The sequence below is a fragment of the Bos mutus genome, chromosome 18 (assembly GCF_027580195.1).
Source record: "Bos mutus isolate GX-2022 chromosome 18, NWIPB_WYAK_1.1, whole genome shotgun sequence".
NCBI lineage: Eukaryota > Metazoa > Chordata > Mammalia > Artiodactyla > Bovidae > Bos > Bos mutus.
Window position 1 is genome coordinate 48,015,162 of NC_091634.1, and position 20,077 is coordinate 48,035,238.

Below are 20,077 nucleotides of genomic sequence, written 5' to 3' on the forward strand. Positions count from 1 at the left end.
CTCTGTCCGTGGAGCCCAGCGCCCCCAGGGGTCCTCACCGACACCCACCTCTCTGCAGATTTCTATAGAGAACATGGGGCTCTATGAAGACCTGTCTTCTGCTGGAGATGTCACGCAGGTAACGTGCCCATGCTCCTCTCTGCGTGGCCTCCTTCCTGGACTCTGCGTCAGAGCCTCTGCCATCGGGGCACCCGCATGTGCGGCGGCCAGGCAAGCCGTCCTCTGGTGTCTGTTCACAGCAGCAGCAGGGGCCCCACGGCCAGTAACGTTTCTTCTTGGGGTCCCCTTCACGTGGTTTCATGGACAAAGTGGTCTGTAAATCAGCTGGGGAAGGGCAAGGTTGTGTTTTTCTCAGAATTATAGAAAAAAGTGTTAACTCTGTTCGTGTAGACACATGTCAGGTGGGTGTATGGGCTGTGTATACTTTCCTAAGACACTCTAACCTCAAAGTTATGAGTCTATGAAGAACTTTTGGAGGTGCTGGACTGTCAGATTAAAGCTTTAAAATATGTAAAGCAGTTTTCCATTTAAGATTTATTGCTGTTTACAAGTTGCCATTTCATAATATTTTTAAATGTCAAATAATCAGGTCTCTGCATCTTCCCACCTGAAAATTTTGCATTGGGATCTTTGTTGCTCTAGAAGGGAAGCAGAAAGAGGGTGGAGGGACAGACCCACGGGGGCCGGCAGGGCAGCTCTCCAACATGGTGAGCTCACTGAGGCTGGGGGCAGCAGTCGATCCCTCCTAGCAGTTTGCTGGCACAGGGGCTTGTCCACATGCCCTGCTCTCTCGTGCTTCTCACCTGACCACAAAACCGTGGCCCTGCTCTGCTCCTGCCTTTTCTTTAAGTCTTCTGTTCATTTCCATCCAGCCCCAGAGCCAAGCATCCCAGGATGTTGAGAAGGCACTCTCGGTGTTTGAACACACAGGGAAGGTTCCCGTCGCCATCCTAGAGGCCAGGTAGGGTCACACACCGGGAGGGCTATTGGGCAGGCCCCAGCGAAGCTCTGTGGCCATGATGGGTGGGCCCTTTAGGAAAGCTGTTCAGAGGGATCAGAACAGGCCCGCCCTTAAGCCACAATGATTTTTCTTGTTCATGCTTCAGCAGTGACTGTGTGAGGCCAGTGCAGGGAGTTGAATAGCAAAGTTTTGTAGAATTTGCTGTGACCCCAAAGCATGAATTCTGGCTGCTCCCAGCATGGGGTAGCTTTCTTAAGGCTTTGCCCCTGAGGGATGTGCATGGCCTCCAGCTCCCACGGTCAACCTCCTGATCATGGATGAGCCCAGATTCCAGAATGCCCTGACTCTCCAGCCACAGGTGGTCACCAGCACAGAATTCTGTTTGTGCAAAGGGCCCCTAAACAGTGAGAAAGAAGACTTGAAAACATGATGCTGACCTTCAGGGACGGCCCCAGATGTGGATGGCACTGCCCTGCTGCAGGTCCTCTGCCAGGGGCCGCCCTGAGCCTGCCCTTCTCCGTTGCAGCATATTCCGGAGGTCCTATTACCTGTCCCACTTCCTCCCTGCGCTGCTCACACCACGAGTGGTCAGTACACGTCTCCGTGACCCTGGGGCCGGGTTGGCAGAGACTGGGGTTCCTCTCGGCATCTCACAGAGTCTGTCTTTCTTCATAGCTCCCGAGAGCCCCTGATTCCTGCGAGGCTCTTATCGAGTCCCTGAGGAGGTATGTGTGGCCAGTGCGGCTGGGGGCTAGCAGCACAGAGACCTGTGTGGTGTCACACGTATGCTCTATTTATCTATAAAGTTGCCTTAAAATTAGTTGCTTAAAATGTTAAAAAGAAAATTTCTTTGATTCTGAATATCACAACTTCAAAAATACCATATGATGTCCCTTGTACGTAGAATCTAAAACATGGCCCAAATGAAACAGAAACAGGCTCACAAACAGAGAGAACAGACTTGTTGCCGGGAGGGGATCAAGGTGTAGAAGGGGAGGCATGGACCGGAAGTTTGGGATCCGCAGATGTACACTGTTACATAAAGGATGGATAAACAGCAAGATCCTACTATATAGCACAGGTAACTATTCAATATCCTGTGATAAATCAGAATAGAGAAGAATATGAAAAAGAACGTATCGATATATATAACTGGGTCATGTTGCTGTACAGCAGAAATTAACACGACATTGTAATTCAACTATATGTCAAAATTTAAAAAAAACAAGTTAGACTAAAGAATCAGATATTTCTATGAAGTTTAAGACAGAGAGCCATGCCACCCATCCTGCCACTTCACTTTCTTTCTGGAAGCAAGCATTTTCATCTCTTACCTGATTTTTTTATATTTTGCCCCAAATCTCCAAATAACTTTATTTCCGTACTTACCACTTTTTCTGGTTTAGTTTTCTGTCCTCCACCAACAAACATAGCTATCCTTCCTGTAATAGTTTTTAAAACCTCAGTATTTAGTGCTTGTTTTTAAGACTATCCAGACACTGTTCAGAGTTGTTCCTTTTGTTTTCTCTGGAGTTCATAATCATCTTTGTTTTATCGTAGTTTTCCTTGTACATATTTATACGCTTCCCTGCAAACTCAGCTGGGTGTCTAACTGTTCTCTTGTTCAGAATCATTGAGTATCCCTGCAGTTATATTGTAGGGAAATCTCTTCTAGGCCTTCTAACCTGCTCCATTGCTACTTACTAGCTGTTTATGCCTTTAAGACGGCTGTCACCCTTGCGTCTCCCTTCAGCATCACCTTGTGCTGTCCTCTGCCATGGCTTGTGCTGGCTTCTCTTTTCTATATCAAGATCCTCCTCTTTCTTGGTTTACTCCTTTTTGTTGGTGGAAAGCTTCCTATTGAAGCTTCTCACAAAAGGATGGATGGGAGGTAAATTTTTGACACTTTTTTTAGCCCGTCATTTGATAGGTAGTTTGGCTGGGTATAGAAATCTAAGTTGGAAATTATTTTCCCTCAAATTTTTGCATCACTTCCTTGACTTCTAATGTCCAGTGTTGCTGCTGAGATGTTAGAAACTTACAATTTCTGACTCTTTGCATGGGATCTGTGTTCTTTCTGGAGGCCTGTAGTGTCTTTGTTCCCTGTGTTCTGAAGTTTTATAGCAGTGCATTTCACTGTAGATCTGATTTCATTTCTGGTGAAATGATGTAGCAAGGTGTAGAAGGGGAGGCATGGACTGGAGCAAGGTGTAGAAGCTTGCAGAAGCCCCATGTGGTGGGGCTTTTAATCTGGAAGTTCATATTCTTCAGTACTGAGGAATTTTCTTGGATATTTAAAACCCTTTTTTAAAATTTTATGAAAAATTTAAGACAGAAAAGCAGAATAGAATCTGTCACCCAGATTTAATAGTTATCAATAAATGACCAATCTTGTTTCATCTGTAGCCTTCAAATTCATTTACCCACTCAGTATTCTGGATGGTTTTGAAGCCAGTCCCAGACTCTGATTATTTTATCTTGGTTCATGTCACTGAAAGTTTCCTCTGTGTCTTTTTCCTTCTTGGAACTTCTCTTTTTTAGGTGTTATATTTCCTGAAGTGTCTTCTGACTTTTTCCTCTTTTGTCATATTTTGCATATCTGTTTCATTTTGTTTTCCCTCTCCTTTCTGGGAGATTTCTTAAAGTTTATCTGTAGGTACTTTTACTGAGTGTTTCATTTCTGCCATCAGATATTTCTTTGTACAGCAGTCCATTCCTTTTTTAATACAATCTGTTTTTGACTGTGCTGGGTCTTTGTTACTGTGTGAGGTTTTCTCTAGTTGCAGCAAGCAAGGGCCACTCTAGCTGTGGTGCACAGGATTCTCATTGTGGTGGCTTCTCTTGTGGAGCATGGGCTCTAAGGCACACACTCACCAGTTGTGATGCACTGGCTGTTCCATGGCATGTGGGATTTTCCTGGACTAGTGATCAAACCCTTGTCTCCTGCATTGACAGGCAGATTCTTTACCACTGAGCCTCCAGGGAAACCCCCAGCAATCCATTCTTGTTTCATAGATGCAGTGCTATGTCTTGTCTCTCTGAAGATGTTAATGAAAGCAATGACTCACAGTTTCTTTTCTGTGGATTTCTCTGTTTCCTTGAGTTTGCTCTTTTTAATTGCACTGGTTTCTGACTTTGGGCTAAAGGCTGTACTGACCCCAGGGCAGAAGGCGGTGCCCCTCAGCTCCTAGTCTCCAGCCCCTGTGCACAGTCATACTCTAGACCGCAGCAGGTCTCTCTCTGTTCTGCTTGAGTCTTGTCATCACAGTTTGCAGCACAGTGTGTGTGGAGGGGAGTGTCCTGCAGACCATGCTGCTGTCATGTGTCTCATAACTGGGCCACTTGTGACTTCCACTCCTCTGAAGGTGACTCCGTGGCTCTTGTCTTTGGACTCGTCCTTGTGCCATGAGGGCATGCCACCTGGGTCCATGCCCTGTAGCTGCCCTGCATCATCACTGGACTTATATTTTGAGTGTCGTAAACATTAATTGGGTGTTTTTCTTAGCATTTCTCATTAAAAGTAATTAATTTCACCTTTAAAATGTGAGAATTACCAAAACTTGACTGAGAGAAGTGAAAATCATTTCTAATCTCTCTGCCCAACAAAAACCATTGGCAGACGTTTATGTAGCATGTATTATTCAGTAGAGTCACGTGGTGTGGTGTTGTATAATCTGTTTATGTGTCGTATAGTTTACTGTATTGCATATTTGTGTTTTCTGATAGTTTCTGGAATTGTAACCTTGAGAATCAATTTAAATTGCAATGGACTATTTTACTGTTTGCTTCTGACCCAGAGCGGATAAAATTCCCCCAGCCCTGTACTCCGCCTACCGCCAAGCCTGCTCCACTGCCGGACAGAAGCAGCCAGAAGGTGTGGTCCTCATTTGTGCCCATCTCCGCTTCCCGAATCACGAGACGTTGTCGGTGGAGCCATAGTCCCTCTGGTCCGGTCATGTCATGCTTGGTCTGGTCAGAGTTGTGGCTTCAGAGACTGACTGGCTCAGCCCCAGGATGGTTGTGACACCCGGAGGGCTGCCTGTGATATCAACCCTCTCAGGTCTCAGCCGGGAAGTACCTGCCTTACACTTCCTGAAGGAAGTGGTACCAAGTCCACTTGACTGTCATCTTTGTGTGCCCCACTGAGGTTGTAACGTGGTTTCTGTTGCCCATCTGATTCGAGCTTTACATTTAGGTGACCAGCCAGGCTGAGGTCATGGTGTTGGTTCTGCACCGTGTCCTACTGGGGGTCTGCCTCAGCTCTTTGTGATGTTGGTGGGGATCTTGCTGCTTCTAGGGGACAATGATGTAGACCTGGGCCAAGAATGCATCAGACCTGGAGCAGCCGGGGACACTGTCCCTACCCCACCCCCCAGGAGCAAGGTGCCATCTGCACAGGGCCTGGTCTATCAGTGTTGAGATGGTGCTGCTGTTTGCTGGTCAAAGCCTCTGCTGCCTGCTGGCCAGTTAGGCTGACTGACTGCCTGCAACTCTGTTCTCTGATTCTGTCTGGCAGAACACTCTCACAGAGTCTGCCACAGGTTCTGATGGCCAAGGGGACCCACACCTGTTTGGACCCGTATCAGAACATCTCATTGATGAGGTGCCAAGGGGCTGGAGGGCTGTGTCCACAGCCAAGAGCAGCCTTGCCTCTCTTCCTGATCTCTGGTCCTGCTTTTGGAAAAGGGCTTCTAGAACCTTTTAAATGTATGTTGAGGACTGGTAATTCCCTCTAACATTTCATCTTAACATCCTATGGTAAAAAACAGTATCACAATGTTACTTAAAAGTTTAAGAAACATCATCATCAGTTTGACCATCATCTGTCCATAATTCATACCCCCAGCCCAGCCTCCCTCCACAAGCGTTTGGTCTTTTTTATTACGTATGTGCATTTTACACTTGCGGTGATGATGTGCATAGAACCGTGGTTTTTTCCTAAACTTCCATGTGCTTGCTGTCTAGCCCAATTGTGAAAATCACCTCCTGCCTCTCAGATGCAGCCCAGGGAGGGGAGGTGGAGCCCAGCTGTGCAGAGGAGCCACTGGACCTGCTCATGGCTGCCCTGCAGAGGCTCAGGGCCTCTATGACGGACCCCACCCAGCATGACGGTGAGGAGGGGGCTGCAGGCAGGACTGTCCACAGTGGGTGTTTGTGGGTGGGAAGGCATGTCCCGTGCGCTCAAGTTCATGGCTGGTCCCTGAGCCACAGTGGTCATTGCGTTCCCTGAGCTCAGCATCTGTCACAAAGCCTGACCATGGCCTGATGGGTGTGGAGGACGCAGCCTTGTTTCTGACATGCAGGCTGTCCCAAGCCTTGGCAGAAGGTGAACTTTCTCTCCTTGGCACTGGTGGGATAGGTGATGTAGAGGAGAAAGCCGTGTGCTGGGCTGGGTATGGCTTTCTTTCTGACCTCCACTGCCTGGCACCTCCAGCCCTCAGCACTGGGTCTCTGCTCCTGGGCTGTCTCCTCTGGGGGACCTGGAGAACCAGTCTGTGCAGTTCAGAGCACGCAGTGGCCACAAAATAAAGTGCTCAGTTCCAGTAGTTTTAGACTTTGTTATGCTAAATGCAGAAACTAATATAAATAAGCCATGTTTTTAACTGCACAGGTCCATTCAGTATATGCAGATTATTTTCAGTAAATATACTTAATTTTTCAGAGGCAAATGACAATTTGAAAAAACTTGCAGATAAACCATGTAGCCTAGAGATATCAAAAAAATTAGGTATGTTGTGAACGCATATAATGTATGTACGTTCACATCTGACCTGCAGAGAACATGGAAGCCTGTGAGGAGTTAAAATTGAGGGTCAAAAGTGACACATGGTTTTCACAGTCCCAGCCCTGTGTGGTTAGCTCTACCGCAGCTGTGGTCACCCTGCGGGCCCAGGACATCCCCTTGTGGCCAGCATGGCCCTTCCTAACACTGCCCCTGCAGCCTGTGGTCCTGGGGGACACCAAGGCTGGGCCGAGGGGCTGCAGCAGGTGTCAGCGCCTGCAGAGGTGGCAGGCGATGCAAGTTGAGGGTGGTGTAGACACAGTGGGGGCAGGGACGCCCCTGCTCATGGCAGTCCCTCCCTCGTAGAGCTATCAGCTCAGGTGGCCATGGTCTCCGAGAGGCTCCACTCTGTCCTGGGCCTCAGCGAGGATGTCAGCAGTGACGAGGCGGCCCCGGTGCAGCTCAGCATCCAGGCCCCCAAGCTGCAGCCGCTGGAGCAGAGGGTGAGTGTGGGAGACCATGTGTGAGTGAGTTGAGGGTTTGGTATTGTCTGCATGCAGACTCTGCATTTGGGACGAAGGTGTGGGCAGGTCTGCCGACCCTGTTCTCCACTGACACATCCCATCATGACCCCGGGGGACCTTCCTAGGGTCTGGGGGTTCCTATGACCTGGAAGTGGCAGCCTTCTCTCTGGGCAGCAGCCTGTTTCGTAGTCTCGTGAGCTTAGCCCTGATCCTGTGTCTCCGGGGTGTAAATGCTCTGACAAGACCTTTCCTCTCAGGTGGTGGACCTCCTGCTGACGTCTTTTTGTCAGAACCTCATGGCAGCCTCCAGTGTCGCCCCACCGGACAGGTAGAGGCTGGGTGGTCCCAGCAGGTGGTTGGAGCTGCCCCGAGGGTGGCCTGGTGCTCCTGATGAGAGGCCATCGGTCTTGGTCCAGCTCTGGGCCCTGGGCCACCCCCGATGTCCTGCTGCACTGGGGGAGGGCGGGGAGGGCTGGGGGCTGATGTACTACAGGCACGTGGGCAAGGCAGCCTCGCAGCAGGTGAGCCTGCTGTCTGGGGAGTGACTTGGCTCTTTCTGGGTCTGCGGTGCCTGCCTGCTCATCCATGGGCTCTGGAAGGGCTGGGAGGGCTGGGACTGCCACTGCCCTGTTCTCTATGGCTGTCCCCATAGGCAGGGCCCCTGGGCCACCCACTTCGTGAGGGCCCTGTGTGGACACAGGTTCCTGCCAGCCATGCTCACCAGGCTCTGCCAGCTGCTCCATCACCAGGTAGGGCTGCCATTCCCTCCAGCTGGGAGTGGGTCCCCCACCCGGCCCCCCAGCACCGAACACCTTTTCTCTCTTAGGGCCCAAGCCTGAGTGCCTCACACGTGCTGGGCTTGGCTGCGCTGGCTGTTCACCTGGGTGAGTCCAGGTCTGAGCTCCCCAAGGTGCACGTGGGTCCTCCAGCCCCTGCCAGGGGCCTGCCCATCCCTGAGTTCATTGACAGCCTCCTGCCCTGCACGGCCCAGCAGGCCTCGGCCCTGTGTCTGAAGTAAGTACACCTTGTCAGTAGTAACATGTGTTCCTCAGACAGCACAGCACAGACAACACGTGTTCCATACTGTGCTGGTCCACACCTCCCGAAAGGAACCTTGTCTGGATGTATCTGGGCGCATGCTGGTATCTCTGGTTAGGACAGTGAAGTCATCCTGCCTTGCTCCTTGCCTTTGGAGATGCTGGCTCTGGGCTGCAGGTGTCCTTCTTTAGGCTGGGTGGCCAGCAGCTGGGTGGACCTGTCCCTCAGGTTCAGTTCTGGGGTCTCCCTGTGGCGAGCAGCTTTCTCTGGGGGACTCTTCTGCACGCATGGCTGTCCCGTCACTGCACACAAAGTGCCAGAACCTCTCCCAGGACCCAGCCGTTGCAGGGAGCCCAGCACCAGGCTTGGCAGGTGTGAGAGATGGCTGGGGTGAGAGTGGCCACCCCATGGCAGAGACCTGGGGCTTTCTGCAGCTGCTGACGTGAACAGACTGAAGTCAGGACAGAAGCCAGACTCTGGTGGGAGGGATGTTGGCAGGGGCAGGGTCTTGGCTTGCGGACTTAGCTGACGTCAGCAGACAGGGAGAGCCAAGCACAGGAGCAGCTCTCACTAATGAGGCCCCCGGGAATCAGGCCCTGTCCTCACTACCCAGACTCCCTGCTGGCCTCTAGCCTCTGCCCGACTCGTCTGAGCCACCATGGGTGGGCAGAGCTGAGGCTGCAACTGGACCCACTTCTCCCTGGCTTGGAGGTCCTTATAGGCAGGAACGGCAAACAATGTGTGGTCATGCTCATGAACCTCACGGAGCACGCCCTCCCCAACACGCTGGGGAAGCAAGCCCTTACGTGGAGTGCTTGCTTGTTTACATTTTCCAAGATGCATTACTAGGGGGTGGGGTGGGGGTGCTGGATGCCCTTGGTTCACTTCATGTGACTCATGCTGACTTCCACCCTGTATTTTGTGTGGATCCTGTTTCTGTGTTATAATTTCCGTTTTCTATTTTCAGATTTTCTACAGCAGCAATTTCTTATTCCTTGTGTAAGTTTTCCCAGTCACATGAGCTTCTGCACAGCTGTCTGTCTCCTGGCCTTATAAAAAAGGTGAGTCTTCTGGGTTCCTTTCTCGGCCGAGTTCCTGTTTTCTACGGGTCTCTGGCCCGAGGCTGTGTGGCCTCCATCTCGTGCTCAGCACCGCCTTGGTCTGTGGCGGGCTCTCTCCTGGGAGCCACCGCCTTCTGCCTTTTCTCACTGGCTGAGTTAAGAGAAGGGGGTGTAAGGTGAACCACAGATGTCCCTCCCGTTTATAAAATTGGCTCAGTAGTCATAAGTAGCGTCTTCCCAGGTAAAGAGGCACCCTATACTTCCTCTAAAGATAGCCCTGGAGACTGCGTGTTGGGATTCTGTGTCAAGGGTGGCAGGGCTGTCCGTTCCAGTGGGAGCCGGGGTTGCGGCACGTGCAGAGTTCCAGGGAGCCTGTCCCCTGGGCAGTGAGCCTGCTTCTCAGTTCCAGGCTCGGTGTTGGACTCCTGGGCCCTGCTGGGAGCTGCCTTGTCAGGAGCAGCCTGGGGGCTGGTACCACAGTTTCACAGTGTGGGATTGGGGCAGGTCAGGGGGAGTGGATTCCCAGAAGAGGAAGCCCACCTCAGGTCCCAAGCTGCCATGGTCCTCTTGTGCTGCCTGTGACTCCGGCAGCACAGGGCAGGGGTTTCTGTCTCCTAAGGAAAGACAGGTGGCTTGTCCATCACCTGGGAGCATCTCACACAGACCCCAGTGCCAGCAAGCCTCAGGGGACGGCTGAGCACGGCTGCAGGACACAGCGGCCTCACATGTGCAGTCAAAGCTGCTGCCCCCTGAAGTGCCATCTGAAGAGCAGGGGCTCCCCACTGCCAGCCGAGCATGGCCAGCCTCACAGCACACACGCCACTGGCTTTTTTCAGTTCCAGTTCATCATGTTCAGATGGTTCCCAGAAGCTCGAGACCCCCCGTCTCAGGAGGACCCGGCCAGCCTACCCTGGAGGCCCCTGTGCCTGCCCTCCGTGGACTGGCGGAGAGCCGGGCTCTGCCTGTGGAAGCAAAGAGCCCTGAAGGAACTGCTCAAGCAGGAGGGGCTCCAGGTACGTCCTGCAGTCCCCTCCCTGGGACACCTGCTACACGCAGTGTGAGGTTTTGAGGTTGGTCTCTGTGGACATGTGAGCTGCCCCAGAATTTAAAGACAGGGCGAGTGCTGTGCAACTGCTGGAAGCTTCATGTTATATGCCCAATTCGGTGAGCTGAAACAAGTTATGCAGATGCCACGATCTGTCCAGAGCCAGGCAGCAATGTGGAGGATGCAGTTGAAGACCAGTTTGAAAAGTTTCAGTTAGCTTCACTTTCAGGGTTAAATGACTGGTTCTTGGGGCTTCATGCCAAGCTCCCTGTCTAACACTGGGAAGTGGCGAGAGGGTCCGAGACACAGGAGACCTCCAGCTGCCATGAGAGCCACATTCACAGCCCGCCCTGTGGCTCTTGTGCACCGTCCTTGGCATGGTGGTCACTTGAGCTTTTTCTCTCAGTTGACTTATAGAGACTGGTTACAACTGGAAATAGAAATTCAGCCTGAAGTTGATTCTCTTTCAGATACAGAAAGGTAAGTGCTTAAAGGATCTGCCCTTTAAAACGTTACACTGTTTTGTGTCATGATATCCTCAATTTAATGTTCAGCTTAACATACAGTCTGTTATAGTATAGTCTGTGAATATAATTTTATTCATTCTATTATTCAAGGAATACTTCCTGAGCTCCTGTGGTTTGGCAGATACTTCTAGAATGTTCTGGGAGCTAGGGATGTAGCGTGAACAAAACAGACGGGGCTCCCCGCCTGCGCTTCTGCCCCATTGGCCCTGAGTGGGCACTCCTACTGAGGGACTGCAGCCCGGAGGCAGGCAGGGAGATACAGCAGGGCTGTGGGAGCAGGTGCTGCCGGGTGAGGAACAAAGAGTCTGAACCCCAGAGGGCCATGGTCAGGGAGCCACAAAGATCTCAGCTGGTGTCAGCCAAGGAGGGGAGGGTGGGCATGGCTTCACCAATTGCTGGCTTCAAGGCGTGGCAACAGGAGTGAGCAAATTGGGGTCTGAGCCCTGTGGGTCCCGGGGCCCCTGTGGGTCTCGGGGCGGGCGAACGAGATGGCTGAGCCATAAGGTATGCTGTTTGGGGCTCAGGTGTGTGCTGAGGGGCTTCGCAGCAGGGGTGGCTGTCCTCAGGCCGCCATCTGTGGTGTGGTCAGAGACGTTCCCGCACATGGAGATGCTGTGACGTGGTGTCAGATTCTGGTGGAACAAGTAGGCTTAGGGATGACGGCAAACAGGAGTGGGAGTGACGACAATGCCTCTGCAGCTCGGAGGGTGGGGGTGGAGGGGCTGGTGGGGCGCTCCCACCTATCAGCTTTGTGCCCGGCTTGCTTCCTGAGCACTTCCTTCCTATGCTCATGGGCCCGGGGCCTCCCTCCTCTCCAGCGTCCTGGCGTGCAGCTCCAGAGTACGCCTTCTTAGCTCTCCCTCAGGCCACTGTGCTGTCGGTGAGGAGTCAGGTTGGGGCCTCCTTTCTTACTCCTCACTGCAGTGCCCCCTTCCTCTTGTGGTCGTGGCCGAGGCCCTGCTCGGGTTCTGGTCTCCCTGTGGGGGCAGACTGCAGCACTGGTGGCTGCCAGTGCTGTGGTCTTAGCACTGTGGAGCCTGGTCCACATCTGGATGCTCTGCTGCTGGACCAGCCAGTACAGACGCCCCCTCTGCCCCCAGCTCAACAGCCGTGCACCTGCAGTCCCCAACCCCTCCAGCTGAGGCGGCCTCCCTAGGCACAGACACTGGCATTTGCATTGTAGGCAGGACTTCCAGCAGTGGGCCATCCACCAGCACTTCCTCCCCATGCCCTCTGCCACCGGTGGCTGCGATGGAGACCTGGAAGCTGCTTGCACCACCCTGGTCGACGTGCTCATGGACTTCTGCCAAAGGTTAGGAACGTTGGTGCCCAGAGGCATGTGTGTTTTGATTTTGGTAGCTCTAAGAATGTTTTTATTTCTCTCGGTCCACACATTTGGACATATCTGATAACAAATTTGAATCTTCGCAGTGAAGGCAAGCTTCTGGTATCATCTTTTTCTCTGTGCATCACCTGGTCAGCAAACATGAGGAGAATAAAAGGTCTAGTAGGTGGTGGGTGCCAGTGTCACCACCCACAGTGCAGGAAGTACCAGTGTGGACTGGCTGCCATGAGAGGCAGGCCTTCCCAGTCCCGTCTGGGCCGTGCAGGCTGTGGGCGTCTGACACGGCCTGTTCAGTCTCATCGTCCTCCTGGTTGGGGACATATGCTGTGTCCAGGTGATATGTGGTGTTATCTTGTTATGGTTTTGATTTACTTTTCCCTGATGGCTCACAGTGTTGACCATTTATTTATCTTTTTTGGACAGATGTCTGATCAGATCCTTTGCCCGTTTACAATTGGGCTATTTGTTTGTTGAGTCTTAAGGGTTCTTTATATAGTCCAGATGCCAGGTCCCCTGAGACACGTGAATCACAGATGCTTTCTCCCATCCCTTAAAGTCATTGGTTCACTCCCTTAATAGAGTACTTTGATTCATATAAGTTTTACATTTTGAAGAAGCCATATTCATCTGTTTTTAGTTTTAGCTTTTGGGCCTTTGATCCATTTTGAGTTACTTTTTTTTCCCCTAAATTTATTTATTTGACTGCATCAGGTCTTAGTTGAGGCACACACACTTTCCAGTTACAGCCCACAGGCTCAGTTGTGCCTCGGCATGTGGGATCTTAGTTTCTTGACTAGGCATGGAACCCACATCCCCTGCAAGACAGATTGTTAACCACTGAACCACCAGGGAAGTCTGTTGAGTAAATTTTTTGTAAGATGTGAGGTAGAGATCCAGCCCCATTCTTTTGGATGTGAATGTCCAATTGCCCTTTTTGCTGAAAAGACTGTTCTTTCCCCATTGAATGGTCTTATTACTCTTGTCAAAAGTCCGCTCACCATGTGTGAGAGTTTACTTCTGGACTCTCAACTCTGTTCTGCTTATCTTTACATCTATCCCTATGCCAGGACCACACTATTTTGATTACTATAGCTTTGTAATAAGTTTTAAAACTGGAAAATGTGGGAATTCTCTGGCAGTCCAGTGGTTAGGACTCCATGCTTTTACTGCTAAGGGCCTGGGTTCAATCCTTGGGTAACTGCTGCTGCTGCTAAGTCGCTTCAGTCATGTCTGACTCTGTGCGACCCCATAGACGGCAGCCCACCAGGCTCCCCCATCGCTGGGATTCTCCAGGCAAGAACACTGGAGTGGGTTGCCATTTCCTTCTCCAGTGCGTGAAAGTGAAGTCGCTCAGTTGTGTCCGACTCTTCGTGACCCCATGGACTGCAGCCTACCAGGCTCCTCCGTCCGTGGGATTTTCCAGGCAAGAGTACTGGAGTGGGGTGCCATTGCCTTGGGTAACTACGGTCCCACAAACTGCACGGTGCAGCCAAAAAATAAACAAGGAAGTAAAATTGGAAGACATGGGTCCGCTAACTTTGTCCTTCTTTATCAAGATTGTTCTGGAGCCCTTGCAGCTCCATCTGGACTTTTAGGATCAGCTTATCAATTTGTACAAAATGAGCTGGGATTCTGATAATGACTGCACTGTATCTGTATATCAGTTTGGGTCCTTCCATTTGTTTAGGTCATCTTTGATATTTTTCAACAGTGTTTTATAGTTTTCAGTGTGCAAGTCTTGCATCTCCTTGATTAAATTTATTCTGCAGTATTTTTTTTTTTTAGCACCATTGTAAATGGGATCATTGCTTTAATTTCACTTATTTGCTCAGATGGCTTTTTATTGTTAATTTTTTATGATTTTTCTATATATAAGGTCTTGTCATCTGTGAATAGAGATGGTTTAACCTTTTCCTTTCCAATCCAAATGACTTTTATGTGCTGATTTATTTGCTGAGTTGTCCTGTCTAGAACTTTACAGTGCAATGCTCACTGGAGGCAGTAGGAACAGACACTTCGTCCTGGTCCTGGTCTTGGGAGAACAGTTTTCAGTCTGTCATCATTGAGTACAATGTGAACTGTGGGTTCTTCATAAATGCCCTTTGCCAGGTTGAGGAAGGTCCCTTTTACTCCTAGTTAGTTTATTTTTTTAGTCATGAGATGGTGTTGAACTTAATGTTTTATCTGTGTGGGTTTTGGTTTTCTATTTTACTCATGTTTATTGCATTAATTGATTTTTGCATATTAAGCCAACGTTGCATTCTTAGGATAAATCCCAGTTGGTTGTGTAATCATTTTGATGTGTCGCTGGAGCTGGTTGCTGGCTTTGTGCTGTTGCTGGGGCACTGTGCGTGCGCTGTGGTCCCTGGGTACTCCCTGGCCCTGTGACTACAGGCCATACTGGAGACAGAAGAAGAGGTAGCCCAGCACAGATAGGAGACACTAAGGAGGCTTTCAGTGTGTTTTCATTTCAGTTCGAGGAGTCATCATCACTCAGAGAATTCTGATTTGGTTCTCAGTGGCTGCAAAGGAAATCGGGACATTTTTTCCAGATTGCAGGTGAGTTAGAAAATGCAAAACTCAGTGTGTCCACTGCATCGAAGCCATGTGCTATCATGATATTTATTGAGTATCCAGTGAGTCCAGATGCCTGTTCTAAGCAGAATGAAAGCCTGAGTCACAGACATGGTCACTCAGACCAGAGACCATGTGTTCTGTGAACTCATGTCACCATGAACGTCAAAGGAACACAAAAATGAAAGATGAAATACAGGAAGCATCTCCAGGCTTTAGGACATTTAAGATTTGAAAACAGGAAGTAAAAATATGGACTTCAGTAGTAACTTGGTTGCTACTCCCATTCTCTGCTCTTTAACTCTGGGTGCTGCGCTAGGAGGTCAGACTCTTGAGAACTGATATAAATAACCCTCCACTTGCTGAGTATTTAGAGTTTGGAATACAGCCCCTTCTGTTTCCCGGGTCACTTGTCACTGAGGCAGGAACACTGAGAAGGGTGCAGAAGCCCTTCAGGTTCTCATCCTGCAGTGAAAAGTGCCTTTCTGTCAGCATGCTGCTGCCCAGATCTCCTGAGAGTGGGCTCTGGGGTCAGAGGGCAGACCAGGCCTGTCCTTCTCGCCGGCTGTACACTGGGAGTCTGTAACTGTGGACGTGCCGACACAGCTCTGTCTTATGGGATCTGGAATTCCCGCTATCTCTCTTTAAAAGTGCCTGAATTTAGAAAATGTGGAGGATGAAAGGGAGATCCTAACACTCCACACAAAAGGGACGTGTGTCCTCTGCGTCCATCGTAACGGGAAGTGGAAGAAAGTACCTGGGAGGGTGGCCGCGGCAGGAGTCGTGGGGTTAGAGGTCGCGTGTGACAGAACGATAAGGAGACGGGTGCTCTTCATCTGCTGCCGTCTCCAGGAGATGGCTGCTGACCTGGAGCAGGGCCCTGCGCCCCTCGGCCACGCTGCTCCCCACGGACACTTTCTCTTTGGAGTTTTCCGCAGACGCCTCCAGGCCCTGACTCACGGGTGGGACATGGCCAGCCGCCTCCAGAGACAGCGGGAGCTGCTCACCTGCAAACGGTAACACGGTCGTGTCCCAGGGTCTCTCCCCACTTTGGCTTCTCTTCCCTCTAGTTGCGGGTCTCTGGGCTGGCCTCTCCCCGGGAGTCCCCTGGAGAGCAGGGTCTGGGCCCAGGATCCCTTCAGTTCAAAGGCTTCACATCGAATGTGGGCTCAGGGGTCCTCACAGCAGCTTCATCACAACTGAGCTGTGAATTGACATCCTTCCCAGGCTAGTGAGCTCGTTGGTTCGCACACTGCTCCCACCCTGGGTCATCATGAAACTGCATGGCTGCTTTGGGGAAGCACAGTGGTGTCTGTGGACCCAGCAGCACAGGAGCCCAGGCCCTCCAGGGAGGGATGGGCTGCAGACTAGGGCCAGTTCCCAACAGGCTGGGAGGGTGGCTGCTGCTCCAAGCATTGCTCTCGGGGGTGACTGTCCACACCTCTGTCCTCCCAGCACCCTCCTCGGCCTGCCCCCCTCCATGCTGGTCAGCAGCCCCCGTGCGGAGCAGCCGGCTGCCCCCAGCTGCACTGATTTCTTCCACTTGGTCAACTCAGAGTTGGTAGGTGTGGAGCGAGCAAGGTCAAGTGCGGGGCTCGGGGCCATGTGGGCACCGTAGACTAGTTCTGGGGAAAGTTCAGGAGTGCATCTGTGGTCACATGGAGCCAGCGGCCTCAGTATAAGTCCCACCTGCAGCAGGTCACTGAGGATAGGCTGTGGCACTTGGAGCCACAGGGAGTCCTTCACCCTGTTGGACACTGGCGGCAAGGCCAGAGACTGGGGCCAGTGCCCTCTCTGGAACACGACTCCTTCACAGAAGCTTCCCCAGGTTAGCAGTTTGGGCCCCAGAAGTGCTGACCGACCTGCCCGCTTCACCTCTGGGCACAAAAGCCAGACAGTGCCCACACCTGGCTCTTCAGGCTCCAAAGGGTGCCCTCCCTTACTTGTGCACAGTCAGGGACAGGGAGGTGCTGTGCCCACTGCAGGAGGCTTTGTAAAATTGCACCATGTGGTTGGAGGTTGATCTGAGGTTCTGGTCATCTGTGTGGAGCTTATAGGGTAACTGGGGAGCAACAGAAATGAGGTGAGATTTTCTGTTCAAGTTCGTTCTGGAGGCTGTTCCCCCTCAAGCTCTGAGAACGGCCTGTGAAAGCAGCCAGGTGCTGGGGGAGGAGGGACAGCACATGGCCGCCCACCCCCGTCCACCGCCTTCCTTCCTCACCAGCCTCTACTATCTTGCAGAGGAACTTCTCCCATGATGGTGCCCTCACCCACGACATCACCGCCCACTTCTTCAGGGTAATTCCAGTTCCCTCCACCCCTCCCGTGTCACTGCTCAGACCTCTGGCCTGGCCCTTGTGTATACAATGGTTCCCAGGGTCCACGTGCAAACCCAGTGGTGGGCATCTCCTCCCCCAGGGGCTCCTCAACACCTGTGCACGAAGCAGAGACCCATCCCTGGCAGCCGACTTGGCCCTGACCGCCTGCCAGACCCAGTGCCCCCTGCTGCTCACCTCTGCTCTGGTAGGCCTGCCATCTTCTTGCGGGAGCTCCCGGGCCTGGTGAGGTGCCATGAGGGTCAGTGTGGCTGGGGCTGCACGTCCATCTAGGGCTTCCTGGCTGTGTGATCCCAGGCACAGTGGGTGTTAAGTCAGGAGAAGATGGCCGGGAGCAGTGGGGAGAGAACTGGAGTGGGAGGACAGGGTTACAGGAGTCCATCCGTACCAGAGCAAGCGACAGGAATCGTTCACACTGTGTGCTCCGGGCTGGAGCTGCCGGCTCAGCCCCTGCAGCCCGGCCTCTGCATGGCGTTCCAAAGTTCCTCAGGAGGGGCTCCCTCGTGGGCTTTCTCACCCCTTCTCGTTTTGTCAGGAGGGAGGACACAGCCCCATTCTTTCAGAGCAGCATGTCCTATGCCGAGCTCCCTGGACAACCGTGCGTCCTCTGAGGATGAGTTGTGTTGGGCCGTAGATGAGACACTGTCCTTGTGGTTAGGAAGCACTAGATGAGCAGAGCCAGGCTTGGGGGGGTGGGTGTCAGCCAGCAGGTGGACGTGTCCTGCCCAGATGGTCAGGGTCACTGAGGTCTCCAAAGAGTCCTGGTGGTGGGGAATGACTGTCGGTGCCCGTTCTCTCCCATGAGCTGTGGTGGTCGAGCCTGGAGCCCGAGCTTCACTGCCGGTGGAGGAGGTGGTCCCAGAGCCCGCTCCCTGCAGAGCTGCGGAAGCTGCAGGAGGCCCACCTCTTCGCTGAGAGGTGAGTATGGGCGCACGCTCTTGTTGACCTGCCCAGCATCTCGGGAGCTGGAGAGGCCTCTGGACAGTCCCTGCAAGGTGCAGTGTTTACCTACCCGTCTCCTCTTACTTCCCAGTGGGTGCCCTCCTAACGGTCACAGAGAGGATCGCTGGCCCTCTCCAGCCTCCTTACATTTTCCTCTGTGACCATTTCCATCCCTCAGGCACCCACAAAGAGTTAGGGATGCCGGAAACCTCAGAAAACAAGGAAAGCCAGTCTGCCCACTGACTCTAATCATAGAGAGAGCAGGAGTTTCTTAAATCACTGCACTTATTGTTTTTCACTTTTGTCCGTTTTAACCTGCTGAAGGACCTTGAACATCACAGTGCAATTGGGGCAGGGGTTGTGTGGGAGGCCGGTGTAGATTCTGGGGAATCGGGGGAAGGGGGTCGGGGCAAGGGCTCCAGGCAACCCTGCGTTCCACACCCTCCTGACAAAGCTGAGACCCCCTGCAAGCTGCACCGCTTCCTGTGTCCAGGGCATAGGGCCAGTCTGTGCAGAGCCAGGTTGGGGGCAGGGGTTCCTGTGGTAATACACTCCTCTTGTCTGTGCAGCGTGTCCTCCCCCCTCACACCGTCCCCCGCACCTGGCCCGTCCTGGCTCTGCGCGGCTGCCCTGCACTTTGCGATTCAACGGGCCAGGAAGGAGAGCTTCCGGCAGGAGCTGGGGAAGCTGGATGGCCAAGGAGAGGAGGCAAGGATGAGACCCTCTTCCTTGAGGGTCACCTTCTCTCAGGGTTCATCTAACACACTGTGCTTTTCAAGGACACACAAGTGTTTGGGGTCCTTGTGACTTTATTTGGAAGCAAACCTTCCTGGGTGTACAGGTTTGATAAGACTTACTTTCAGGTTAACTCTCAACTGCTTTTATTTGACCTGTTTATCCTCCCCATAATCCCTAGGAGGGGGCAGTTAGGGCTGGCTGGCACTTATCAAGGTACCTATACCCCATTCAGCTGCTCGCTGAGACCAGGGCTGGATGGAGGAGGGCTGCTCGGAGGGCAGGCTGATGTCCCCACTGGGAGCTGCCATGGTGCACCCAGCTGAACCCGATTCTCTAAAACCCAGAGCTCCCCAGAAGCTCAGGCTGTATACACCTGCCTGACAACAACTGCTGAGCTGTGTGGGGTTTGAGTGATTAGAATTTCAAGTAACAGAGTCCCAGGGAGCATCTGTTCTTAGACTTTTCAGGCTGTTTTTGTTGGAAGGCTTTTAGTGGCTCCGTATCTTCCAGACCACTGTCCCCTGACAGACCCACAGAGATGGGCGCCAAGCAGTAATTGTTTATAACCCATTAAATTCTCTAAAAGCGATTGGAAATTTTATTCCTGCGAAGATTCCCCTAAAGATTTCTAACCTAGGCCTATAAACACTCAATTAGTGAGGAATGTTTTTTACTTATAGTTACTCTCAGGGACAGAATACAGGTAGTCTAATGTTGTAAGCGGATGTGTTTTCATTTGTAGCTGTTCGTTTCCCTGTTTTTCTTTTCCTTGATGGGCCTGCTCTCTTCGTATCTGACTCCACAGGTAAGTCAGACCCTCTCCCACATTGGACAGGGTGGCGAGCCCCTGCCCCCAGGGCGCTTGAAACCATGGATCCCCATTTCCCCGCAGACCTCCTAAGTTGGGTCTCTTGAGCAGGGGAGGTGTGGTACCTTTGGGGCAAAAACTTTCTCAGGAGAGAAAACCCCAGGCCATGGGCCTGCCCTGTGGGGTCTCCCTTCAGACCCTGTACCCTGAGGGTCTGTGCAGGGCCCCAGGTAGACACCCCCTCCTTGCCCACTGTCACCTTTGAGTTCTCCTGTTTTTCTGTGGGTCACAGGCCATTGGTTCCCTGAGGGCTGTGGACATCTGTGCGGACATCTTGGGGTGTATGCAGAGGAGGAGGATTTCCTGGCTGCTGGTCTTTCAGCTGACGGAGGCGGGTGAGAGATCCAGAGGCTGCCAGCCATGTCTGTGCTGGCCCCCAGCCCTCTGGCGGGAGCA

At 52.2% G+C, this 20,077-nt stretch overlaps 1 protein-coding gene across 3 annotated transcripts in view; it reads left to right on the plus strand.

Moving 5' to 3' along the window:
- Nucleotides 1-20,077, plus strand: part of FANCA (FA complementation group A) — a 37,767-nt gene that overhangs the window by 16,272 nt on the left and 1,418 nt on the right. For 2 of the 3 annotated variants that reach the window (XM_070388511.1, XM_070388514.1), the window contains exons 17-39: nt 59-118; nt 873-961; nt 1,488-1,548; nt 1,637-1,686; nt 4,759-4,835; nt 5,959-6,072; nt 7,050-7,186; nt 7,465-7,535; nt 7,860-7,956; nt 8,034-8,221; nt 9,213-9,306; nt 10,143-10,319; nt 10,758-10,831; nt 12,062-12,190; nt 14,698-14,782; nt 15,650-15,813; nt 16,253-16,358; nt 17,039-17,095; nt 17,216-17,320; nt 17,939-18,051; nt 18,645-18,783; nt 19,556-19,618; nt 19,914-20,016. In XM_070388511.1, the coding sequence (XP_070244612.1) occupies nt 59-118; nt 873-961; nt 1,488-1,548; nt 1,637-1,686; nt 4,759-4,835; nt 5,959-6,072; nt 7,050-7,186; nt 7,465-7,535; nt 7,860-7,956; nt 8,034-8,221; nt 9,213-9,306; nt 10,143-10,319; nt 10,758-10,831; nt 12,062-12,190; nt 14,698-14,782; nt 15,650-15,813; nt 16,253-16,358; nt 17,039-17,095; nt 17,216-17,320; nt 17,939-18,051; nt 18,645-18,783; nt 19,556-19,618; nt 19,914-20,016 (2,353 nt within the window). The remainder of the gene's footprint in view (nt 1-58; nt 119-872; nt 962-1,487; nt 1,549-1,636; nt 1,687-4,758; nt 4,836-5,958; nt 6,073-7,049; nt 7,187-7,464; nt 7,536-7,859; nt 7,957-8,033; nt 8,222-9,212; nt 9,307-10,142; nt 10,320-10,757; nt 10,832-12,061; nt 12,191-14,697; nt 14,783-15,649; nt 15,814-16,252; nt 16,359-17,038; nt 17,096-17,215; nt 17,321-17,938; nt 18,052-18,644; nt 18,784-19,555; nt 19,619-19,913; nt 20,017-20,077) is intronic. The other variant, XM_070388512.1, reaches the window with a different exon arrangement.